Source organism: Marmota monax, unplaced genomic scaffold, assembly GCF_021218885.2.
Source record: "Marmota monax isolate L192 unplaced genomic scaffold, Marmota_monax_Labrador192_F-V1.1 WCK01_AAM20220418_F8-fsc00280, whole genome shotgun sequence".
NCBI classification, from domain to species: Eukaryota; Metazoa; Chordata; class Mammalia; order Rodentia; family Sciuridae; genus Marmota; species Marmota monax.
The window spans coordinates 958,646-970,204 of record NW_026692080.1 but is presented as its reverse complement, the minus strand read 5'-3'; the positions used below and the strand labels follow the sequence as shown (position 1 = coordinate 970,204).

Genomic DNA, 11,559 nt, shown 5'->3' with positions numbered 1-11,559 from the left:
TCTTACCTAGCTCTGAGTGATGAGTTTATGTGGGTTCCTTATACTTTTTTCTCCACATTTGTGTGAGCTTGAAATCGTCTTAGAGAAACTGTTGTTTGGGGAAAAGACAATTATTTATGTCCTAAGTTGACTTTTTTCATATATTTGCCACAAAATTTCTGTCCATTCCCATCTTGATTTCCCTCCCTGACGGTGAGTCAATGTTACCCTGATCCTCCACCCTCCACAAACTTGAGTAAGATCCTCGAAATAGGAACCGCGAGGACTGAGAATTTCTAGGAAACCGCTCAACCAGAGAGTCTAGGCGTTTCCTAGAAAATCGCCGGAAGTGATGATCCAGGCCGAGTAGGAAGTGGAGCTAGTGTTGTGTTTGTGTTTCTCATTTGTTGCGGAGAGTATCCGCGGTAAGGTCTGGGCCTTAGTGCAGCGTGGGACGGAGTCTTCAGTCCAGGAGCTCTCGAGCTGCCACCGCAGGTGCCCTAACTGGCTAATGGGCTAGTGGGAAAGAGCGGGAGCCGCTACCAGCCTTTCTTAAATACTCCAGCCCGCTCCGGGGTCACCTGAGGTCGCGGGCCCTGAGCGGGCGGTGCTTTGCTGTCAGATGCGGGAAGAGGGTGCATTGCAGGTTTCCTCCTTTAGTCTTGGCATTTCTCGCCGATTTCTTTCTCACTTCCTCTTACTCTAGCTCCCAAGGTATCCTGACCTCTTGTTTATATTCATATCTCTAGCATCCATTCATATATTCATTCATTCAGCCAATTTTTAATCCAGCATTTACAAATGCAGATACTGTTTTAGGATTACAAAAGTGAACAAGTCAGATAAAACTCCCTATCCTCATCGAGTCTAGGAGCCTGCATTTTAGCGCGAGTAGTACTACAATAAATGATGGTTGTGATATATAAAGAACTAATGCACCATACTGGAAAGTGATAAAGTGCCTAGAGAAGAATTAACATAAAGCAAGGTAAAGTATTTCAGGACTAGAAGGAGAAAGTAGGTTGCAATTTTAAATAAGGTAAAGTAGACCTCCCTGGGAAGATGACATATAAGCAACATTTGGCAATAGCTTGAAGTGAACAGACCAGCTAGTAGAAAGGCCTAAGATGGAAATGTGCCTGGAATGGGGGGGGGGGGGATAAAAAATAAATAAAGGTCATTGTGGCTGAATGGGATTCAATGAAGGGGAGAATAGTAGAAGAGGATGTCAGAGATAATGGTCACATCCTATAGACTGCTAAAAGACTTGAAGCTTTTATCTTGGGGGAGCAGAAGAGTTAATGCCCTGTGCCAAAAGACTTCAGCTTTCATTTCAGTAAAATTGGAGAGTCTTGAGCAGAGATGAAATGACCAACTTAAGTTGTAACTGGAATGTTCAGACAGCTGTATTAAGAAGAGAAAAGGAAGGCAAGGATAGAAGCAAGGAGAGTGGTTAGGAAGCTATTGAAGTAATGGAAAGAAGGAATGATAATAATGGTTGCTCAGGCCAAGGTGTTAGCAATGGAGATTGTATTGTAGGAATATTAACACTTTCAATTTGTCTTTCTGTGCTCCCTCATCTCCACAGATGCACCAAGTCCTCAATGATTCTGTTTTATTCCCCTTCTCATGGTCACTCTCCTCTCTTTTTGCTCTCCTTCACCGAATATGTAGAAAAGCAAGATGTGAGTTCACACCTGACTTTTGTTGATGATGAACCTGAAATCCAGAGCAATGTTTAAAACATCAAGTCAGATAGCAGCTGCACTGTAAGTCAAGGAGTTTCCTTTTGCTGGTACCACCAAGATTTGTGTCCCCAAAAGGAGACTGGCAAATACAGAAGCCATTTCATTACTATTTGTTTGGAAACTAGATCTGACCATCAAGAAGAAAATAAGGACAGTGGTAGAAGACTATAAAAGAAAGCTGAGTAAAAAGATGCAGCAGGTAAGAAGAGGGGAGGCTACAATATACATCACAAGGAGGAGAAAAGAGAAGTGAGTCCAAGAAAGAAGGAAAGCAGTGAGAGTGTGTTGGGCCTAGACTGACCTTGTGAAGGTCTCTCCTTCTTGACATTGTTTTTCCTGCTTTACTTGCTGATTATTAGTTTTTCAGTTTTAGAGAATAACTGGGTGCCATTTTTGTTTTTCATAATGTATATTGAGAACTGAGTCCTTGATTTTCTTCCCTCTTTTGGTATTTCTGGGAGGTGTTTTCTACAGATAAATCCTTAATGATTGGATGCATCTTCCCATGTATTTTTCTTATAACCTCTCTGAATTCATTTTTCATTCTGCAATAGGTTGTGCTCTCAGATGAGAGTCCAGGATCACCATGCCAGCTACTTTGCATTCCCAGCAATACCCAGCTCCTTCAGAAAAAAGGTGAGGTGCACAGCTATTGTGACAGGAGTCATGCAGCTGAGAATAGAGTAGGGACATAGAATGGGTCCTCCCAGATCCAAAAATCTATTCATTATTGAGCATTTATAGAATGCTTTCTCATGTTTCTGTACTGGGTTTGGATCAGTATTTAGAATAATTTAGTTATTCAGTTTCTGCCCTAATCTTAAATCACATTTGGACAGGGGCTGGGGAGGCAAAAAACAAAGATTTATAAAAATGGCTGGGAATGTAGCTCCGTGTTAAGAGTGTTTGCCTAGCAAGCACAAGGCCCTGGGTTCCATCCCTGGCACCATTAAAAAAAGATACAAATTTTTTGTGAAAATTTTCTATAAAGAAATTTATCAAAGAAATCTAATGCATACACTCATTTACTGTATAGCAATATATATGATAAATGGTATACATGTTTGTACATAAATATTTACACATATAAAACTTGTAAAGGGGGATATGCTTGGGAAGTAATATTGGCAAATTATATTGATATTTTGTGTGCATGTATGAATATAGCAGAACAAATTCCATTATTATATACAACTATAATATACAATTTAAAAAAGTGGAAAAAAAACTTTGTAGTATAATTTAGTAACTTCTAGCCAAACACAGTTTTGCCAACATATACAATTTGAAAATATATTAAATTTTATTTCTTTATATATATTTTAAGAACCCTGAAAATTTTAATTATAGTATAAATACTTGAGAAATAAAAGAGCAGTGGCAAAAGAAAGAGTAAATGGTTTCCCATGAACCTTTGAGGCAAGTGAAGGAAAATGGACTAATGGGAGTCTGAGCATTAGAAGTGTGCTCTGATGTTGGGCATGTGGTACATTCTCTAATCCCAGCATTCTCAGGAAGCTGAGGCAGGAGGATTGAATGTTCAAAGCCAGCCTCAGCAAAAAGCAAGGCACTAAGCAATCCAGTGAGACCCTGTCTCTAATAAAATACCAAAAAAGGGCTAGGAATGTGACTCAGTGGTCGATTGCCCCTGGGTTCAATCCCCAGTACCAAAAAATCAAAGTTCTGCTTTGATGATATGTGAAGATCTGTATTAAAGGAGTGCTTGGAGATAGTTGCTGGGACATGGTATTCTAGAGTCAAAATTGGGCCCAGAAAGCCATGAACTTTTGAATAGAGTACTAGGCACACCCAAAAGTAAGCTTTTTAGTATATATTACCTGTAAAAAGAAAAAGGAAAATATATTTTTATATGTAAGAAGAAACTAATATGTATATGTATAAGAGAAGTACTCTGTTTATAAGAAATCAAATGAAAATTAATAATAGAATATATTATAAATTTAGAAGTAGAAAATAATAGATATTACCAAACTTAGGTGCTCATTTTTTAAATTTTTATTTAGTTGTAGATGGACACAATATCTTTATTTTATTTATTTATTTTTATGTGGTGCTGAGGATTCAACTCAGTGCCTCGCACAAGCTAGGCAAGCACTCTACCACTGAGGTACAACCCCCGCCCATTTTGTTTCATTTTTTAAAATAAAATATACTCATGGGCTAAGGTGTAGCTCAGTGGTGGAGTGCTTGCCTCACATGTGTGAGGCACTGGGTTCAATACTCAGCACCACATAAAAATAAATAAATAAAATGAAGGTACTGTGTCCATCAATAATTAAAAGAATATATTTTAAAAATAAATAAAATATACTCATGACCTGAGTCTTCCAGTCCTCCTTTAACTAGAGAGGAGAAACTGACCTTTCAAATTCTAAAGCTAAAAAATAAAGCTTAAGCATCACTATGAGTTGAGAAAACTAGCCCAGTAAGTATGTGGAGGAGAATTTGAGTTATATAGGGGTATGCTTTTGTCAAAATTCATCCAGTGGTACACTTAAGGCTTGTATATTTCATTACATGTAAATTCTATCTTAAAAAAAAATTAAACAAATATTTACTCCAGTTAGTAATATATATGCTAGAGCAGTTAGAGCTGAAGTTACTGATGTTTGCAACTTCCTTTGAAATATATCAAAACATAGATTAAAGTACAGATAGAGGAATAGATATGTGATAAAAAAGCAAATACTGCAAAATGTTAATCATAGAATATAAATGGTTGGTATATGGATATTTACATTTTTCAACTTTTCTGGATATTTGGAAACATTCATAATAAAATGTTGATAAAAAAAAGCCAATTGAGAGCTTTAAGTTTGTTGATGTTATAAGGAAAAGAACTTTTATATAGCATTATAGGCAAAATATATATTTGCTATGAGCTCTGTACTATCTAGGTGAGCTTGGGACTGAGACAGAATAACTTGGCAATTTTATAGAGAGACAGTGGGAAAAGTGACTGGAACCACCATAATTAAGACATAGCCTCAGTCTTGGTCAAAAGCTCAAGAGTAACCTAGACCAAAGTGGGTGTTCTTAGGAAATTTCTGTGGGAAGAAATCTAGTTCTAAAATAGAGTTCTGGTCAAATTTGAATAATAATTTTGGATGCCTAAGACCAAAGATGATCCTAGATTCTTACCAACAGATGGCTTCAACATTGCTGGTTTGTTAATAGCAAAAAGAATTCATTCAGACTTTAATTTAGGGATAAACTGTTAAGAAACGTAAGTCACCTTAAACATTGAAGCTACGAAAGGTTGAAATGACCTTCAAGAAATAAAGCAAGACCCCATTAATTAATAATATGAAGCTGTACTTCTTGCCCAATTCATATAGATTATACCTAGACTATTGGACATTTTGATAAGCTTTCCTTTTTCATCTTAAAAATACTCTCATTTCTCTTAGGTTTATATAATCTTTTACCTTTTAAAATGCCAAATGTGGGGCTGGGGTTGTGGCTCAGTGGCAGAGTACTTGCCTAGCATGTGTGAGGCACTGGATTCAATTCTCAGTACCACATATAAACAAATAAATAAATGTCTGTCGACAACTAAAAAAATACTGAAAAAAAAAAATGCCAAGCATGCAATACCGCATTCATGTGGGGAAGATGGCTTAGTAGTAGGAAATTAGTAAGAAAAGGGTTCAGTATCAGCAAAAAAGTTATTTCTCTCTGGTAAAACAAGGAAATTTTTTATTCTAATAAACTAACAAGTTAGACCAGCCATTTAGTTACCTATAGAAACAAACTTGACCTGTTACTGGATATTACTGTTCAACATCTCCTGTTCCCCCATATGTCCCTTCTCTCCCCACAAGTCTTTTGGAGGAAATGACCTCAGTATTCAGATACAGAAAGAAATGTTATTGTACAAGCTGAGAATCAGTAATTTAAGCCTTTTTACCTGATCTATTTGAGGAGGGGTAAGATTATTCAAAGACAAACCAGAAAAAAATTATGTAGTAAGTGAGAGAGGGAGAGAATGTACTTAAAGCTGGCTTGGCTGCCATGCCAGTGCTGATAGCTCAACACTGAAAGCTAAGCCTAGAGAAATAGTGGAGAAGAGAATATCATATGACAGTAGGCTTGACCCCTAGGTTAGAGCTGCTGTGCTTCTGCATTTGGTGAAGAAGAGATTGAAGCAGGTTTTGTTATGCTAAACTGACTCTTGCATATTTCTCTTCCCTCAGTTCTACCAGCTTCTCAATATCCTGTCTTCACTAAAGATGGAAGTCAAGAAAACCTACTAGAAACAGATGCCACACTGATGAGCTGGGCCCAAGTGAGCTGAGGCACCTTTCATCCTTCCTGAAACTATTTCAATACCTCCTAAATATGGACTTCTTTTCTTTTTTTTTTTTTTTTTAAGAGAGAGAGAAAGAGAGAATTTTTTAATATTTATTTTTTTGGTTTTTGGCCGACACAACATCTTTGTTTGTATGTGGTGCTGAGGATCGAACCTGGGCCACACGCATGCCAGGCGAGCGTGCTACCGCTTGAGCCACATCTCCAGCCCCTGGCCTTATTTTCACTACATTATATGGTTACACAAATCTCAAACCAAGATGCTCCCTCTCATAAGGAACATTTTGTTGGAGAACAAACCACTTGTAGATTGTTTCCTCTTTTGTTATTTTTCAGTATTAAAAGCCTGTGTTCCCTTTCACTTCATTTCTAAATATCAACCAAACAGTAACAGTCTTTCACTTCTATAAACCTTCTCCCTATAAATTCCTTTCTTCTGTCTCTGTTTCCTGAGGAAACTGTGGGGTTTTCTCCTGGACAACAGGAACTTATTGTTTCAGGCATCGCTAACATTTGAGGATATAGCTGTGAACTTCTCTAGTAAGGAGTGGCAGAGTCTGACCTATTTTCAAAGGCATCTCTACAAAGATGTGATGTTGGAAAATTATGGAAACATGGTATCCCTTGGTAAGAACCTTTTCTGCACTTGGCGTAGTGCTTTCTCCATCCTTAAAAAAATAAAATAATGCTCATTTTGTTGTGTATAGGCTCGCATATTGAAAGTTAGAGCCCTCTTTCTTAACCATCAGGATCTTGCCTAAAAATAAAAGTTTTGGTTTACCTTTGTTGTACAACAGGTAACCTTTTAGGCATTTTTGTTATTGTTTTCTAATTCTTTGGAATGGTACTCTGTCTGGGTGAAAGGGAGATACCTAGCTTCTCTTTTCCCCAGGTTCTTGCTTCTTCAGCTCCCTAGTTTTTCCATTAAATGGCATGTGTTCAGCTCCTAGTTGTGAACTGCCTTCTAGGGGCCTAAAATAGTAGCCTTCTAAGGCTTTTCTAAGACAGTTTCCAAACAAATCCTTGTACCTGTTTCCAGAATGCTAAAGAAACCCTTTTCTCTACCTAAGTAGGTATTTCTTTCCTGTCTCCTTACACAAACAGAGGGATCAGGGCCAAGTGTAAGAACAGCTCCTTGTTATTCTATACAGTCTCATTCCTTCTCTGCAACCAGGATTTTCATTTCCTAAACCTCCTTTGATCTCCCATCTGGAGCAAGAAGCAGAGCCATGTGTTCAGGATCTACAGTACGGGAGGTTCCTGAGCTGCTCCTTCCCAGGTGAGTGATGATGAAGCTTTTAGTTCCGTATCGTCTTCCATGTACAAAATGATTATAGAATGTTCTTAGTGATAGTTCATCCATCCTGAAGGCCCCAGAAATGAAATCCATTTACAACTCAAGAAAAAGAAAACAACAGCAACAAACATGGGTAGTAGTCTTTCATTATCTAATTGGTCCCCTCCAATCTATCTAATAACCTTTTGCAGTTAAGCCCTTTTAGAAAGCTCAGAAAATTGCTTTCCTCTTTGTATATGAGTTATTGCAGGGCTCAGAGAGCAATAAGTTGAAGGAGGAGAGAGGCAGTTGAAGCAGAGGGAATAACATGTGAGAAAGTATTGTGGAATAAAACAAATAAACTTGGACTAGTAGAGTATGACCAGAGCAAAGAACTTAGGGTAATTTGTAGAGAAAGTTCAGGAGCAGTAGAAAAAAGCAAGATCATGGTTTGAAGGATTTTCTATGAGTGTTTGATAAGCTACATGCCTTGAACTTTGTAACTAACATTGGTTAAGTACATCAGTATGGCAAGTGTTTTATATACATTAACTCATGTAATTATGGACAGATGATCCCATTTTATAGATAAAGCTATTGACTCAAGAGAATTGAAGTTATCCTTCCAAGTTCACACATTTATTAGGTACCAGAACTAGAATCTGAGCCCAGCTAGGGCTCTTGACTGTATGCTTTACTTCCTTTCTTTCTGGGTGACTCTGGAGTACCATTTGAAGTATTGTAAGTTGAGTGACATTATTAGAAAGAATGGTTTGGAAGGAGTGTGGAGTATATGTTAAATGGGAACCAGACTAAAGGACATTTGAGGGGTATTACAGATAGCTAGTGAGAATGCACAGGTGGAAATGGAGAAGGGAGATTGATTTTGGATTGTTTGGTTGCCAAGAATAAAAATTTACTCTAAGCAAAAGAACATAAACTCTTTATTCAGGGTATGCCGTGGCACTTAAATCAGGCCTATCTCTCCAACTGTTTCTCTTCATTCTTTTCTGCCAAATTGATCTTTTTTGCCCATCAGAGCAAATGGCAGAACATTCCCTCCCCTGTGTCATATACTTTCCTGCCACCACTTCTCTCAGAGCCTGATCTTGCCTGCATTCAGATCACTATTCCAAAGGCTAAGATGAGAGAATCTAGCCTGGTTTGGATCAAAGTGTTACCCAGCTCTAATCCTTCCCACCCAAATGGACAGTCACACAGCAGAAATATGGCCATCCAGAACCCACTCTTAGGATCAAAGCAGATACTTCTTTTAAAGGGGACTGCATCAGGATTTCAGCACCCCTTTAGCAGATCACCTCATAATTAGAATTTGTAAAATGTTAGCTGAGTAAATATGAGGGGAGGGAGAAGGAAATAAAGATGATTTTCAGTTTTCTAGCTTGTGTATGAAGTTGTGGCTAGGTGTATGAAGTTGCTGCTCACTAAACTAGGAGACTGTAGAAGAGGAGTATTTTTGTAAAGATTTTATATAAAGTTTGCCAAGTTTAAAATGTCTTCATACTTCTCAATGTTTCAGCCTACCCAGGTGAATGATAGAGAAGCTTTCAGTCTCTTCCCTTTAATGTGACAAAATGGTCATATAATGTCCTGACCTTTGACACAATGTTAGTAACTTTTCTAGCATGAAAGTTATTTGCTCTTTTTTTGTGTTTATGAGAAATTTTTAATTTGTTTTTTTTTTTATGTCATTTACTCTTCAAACAGATTCACATTGCTTCACCTCTCCTATCTTATTTTCTTATTTTCTCTCCTCTGACAGTCTTATTTTCTCTTTTAAGTACCAACAGGCAGGATTTGGCCTGGGAGTGAGAAGGCACCTTCAGAACAAGAAGTATTTGAAAACAGAGAAGTCTTCTGGGTGAAATGTAACAGTCTTCTAAATATTGTTTCCCAGGATCCTGAAGTTAGAGAAGTTTGTATGCAGGATGTCAAACTAGAAAATCAATGGGAAACATTCGTAAGGGGAGAACTGAGAGAAGTGAGAGAAGGCTCTACAGAAGTGACCTTCAAAAAGGGAAAGAACCAGAAGGTACTTAAAAAAATCTTTAATTCAAACTCAAAACATATTTCATATAATAGAGTGTTTACAAAGCAAAAACTTCATGAATATACGAAATGTGACAAAAAATTCAGCTGGCATTCAGACCTAATTCTCCTTGATCAAATTCATTCTGGTGAGAAATCCCATGTCTGTAAAGAGTGTGGGAAAGCTTTCAAGACCAGAAATCAATTTTCTGTACACTACATAATCCACACAGGAGAGAAACCTTTTAACTGTACACACTGTGGGAAAGCCTTCAACAGCAGATCAGCTCTTTGCAGACATAAAAAAATCCACAGTGAAGAGAAGCCTTATGAGTGCCAGGACTGTGGGAAGGCCTTCAAGACCAGGACACGTCTCAGTGTGCATCAGATAGTCCACACTGGGGAGAAGCCTTACAAATGTAATGACTGTGGAAAGGACTTCCAGTTTAAGCATTCCCTTATTGCCCATGGCAGAATCCATACTGGGGATAAACCATATGAATGTGAGGAGTGTGGGAAGGCTTTCAGAGGGAGTTCAGATCTCACCAAACACAAAAGAGTCCACACTGGGGAGCGACCTTATGAGTGCAACAAGTGTGGGAGGGCCTTCAGTCAAAGCTCAGACCTAAGCAAACACAGAAGAGTCCACACTCAGGAGAAACATTTTGGGTGCCCTCAGTGTGGAAAAGCCTTTAGTATCAAGGCAGATTTCAAGAAGCATAGAAGAATCCACAATGAGGAAAAACCTTACAAGTGTGAGAAGTGTGGAAAAGCCTTCCGTCATAACTGTAAGCGCAGGGCTCATGAACTAGAACACACAGGGAAGAAGCCCTATCCATGTGGAGATTGTGGGAAAACTTTCCAGGATAGGCACTGCCTTACCATCCATCAAAGAATCCACACTGGAGAGAAACCTTATAAATGTTTGGAATGTGGCAAAGCTTTCAGTGGGAAGTCCAACTTGACCAATCATCAAAGAATTCACACTGGAGAGAGACCCTACACATGTGAGATTTGTGGAAAGGCCTTTCATCATAATTCAGTACTGAAGCAACACAAAAGAATCCACACTGGTGAAAAGCCATATACGTGCTATGAGTGTGGCACATCTTTCCGTCAGTACTCAGCTTTAACTGGACATAAGCGACTTCATACTGGAGAGAAACCTTATGAATGTGAGGAGTGTGGCAAAGCTTTCAGGGTGAGCTCCAATCTTACTGGACATAAGAAAAGAAAACATTTGAGTATGGAGAAGCCATGAGCTTGATGAGAATGGGAAATCCCTCTCTCCAGTAAACATTTCCCAGACCTTCTCAGTAATCAGTATTTTGACCATTCATGCCAGATTATAATGATTCTGTTGTTTACAACTTTCCATTTCCTTACCAACTCTTAGACTGGTCCTTCTTGTTCTCCTACATAGGGTTTTCCTGACTGCTAATTGTGAGACACGCCCACCCCCCCAGAGGCTTTATCCTTTCTTTATCTTACGTATTCACTAAATTTATAAAAGAAAGAGATGAACAATGGGTTACTCAGCATTTCTCAAAATTTCTTGAAAGTGTTTTATAAGTTAGTGTTCTTAAAAACAATTATATATTTTTTTGTTTGTTTTTCAGTGAGCACAGTCACTTTCAAGGGTTTAATCAAACTTTTTTTTTTTTTTTGGGGGGGGGGGGATATAGGGGTTTGAACCCAGGGACACTTAACCACTGAGCCACATCCCAAACTCTATATATAGAGAGAGAGACAGGTTCTAGCTGAGTTGCTTCCAGTCTTGCTAAGTTGCTGAGGCTGCCTTTGAACTCACAATCCTCAGCCTCCTGAGCCACTTGAATTACAGCCATGCACCACCATGCCTGGCTCTCACTGTCAAACACTTCTAGATAACAATAAATAATTTGTTTAATCCATACAATGTTCCTATAAAAAGAAGAATTTGAGGTATAGAAAGATTAAGAAACTTGCTTAAAGCCAGTCAAGGTAGCACAACGCCTGTAATCCCAGCTACTTGAGAGGCTGAAGCAGGAGGATCCCAAATTCAAGGACAGTCTGGGCAATTAAGTGAGACTCATCTAAAAGTAAAAAAAAGCCAGAGATATAGCTCAGGGGTAGGGCACTTGATTGGCATGTGCAAGGCCCTAGGTTCAACCCCAGTACCAAAAGAAATGAACT

The 11,559-nt window shown here is 38.4% G+C and overlaps 1 protein-coding gene across 6 annotated transcripts; it reads left to right on the top strand.

Annotated features, from left to right (window-relative positions):
• The first annotated feature begins 347 nt into the window (after positions 1-347).
• On the top strand, positions 348-11,064 carry Znf311 (zinc finger protein 311). 6 transcript variants are annotated; one of them, XM_046459557.2, is made up of 8 exons: positions 348-474; positions 1,654-1,748; positions 1,853-1,926; positions 2,282-2,363; positions 5,945-6,036; positions 6,560-6,686; positions 7,234-7,338; positions 9,138-11,064. In XM_046459557.2, exons 3-8 carry the CDS (start codon positions 1,918-1,920, stop codon positions 10,643-10,645), a joined length of 1,923 nt encoding a protein of 640 aa, XP_046315513.1. In that variant the 5' UTR covers positions 348-474; positions 1,654-1,748; positions 1,853-1,917; the 3' UTR covers positions 10,646-11,064. The 6 variants fall into 6 exon arrangements, with proteins under 6 accessions (XP_046315513.1, XP_058440583.1, XP_058440585.1 ...); XM_058584600.1 differs by having other exon boundaries at positions 351-474; positions 1,568-1,926; XM_058584602.1 differs by having other exon boundaries at positions 369-967; positions 1,568-1,926.
• The last annotated feature ends 495 nt before the right edge of the window (positions 11,065-11,559 follow it).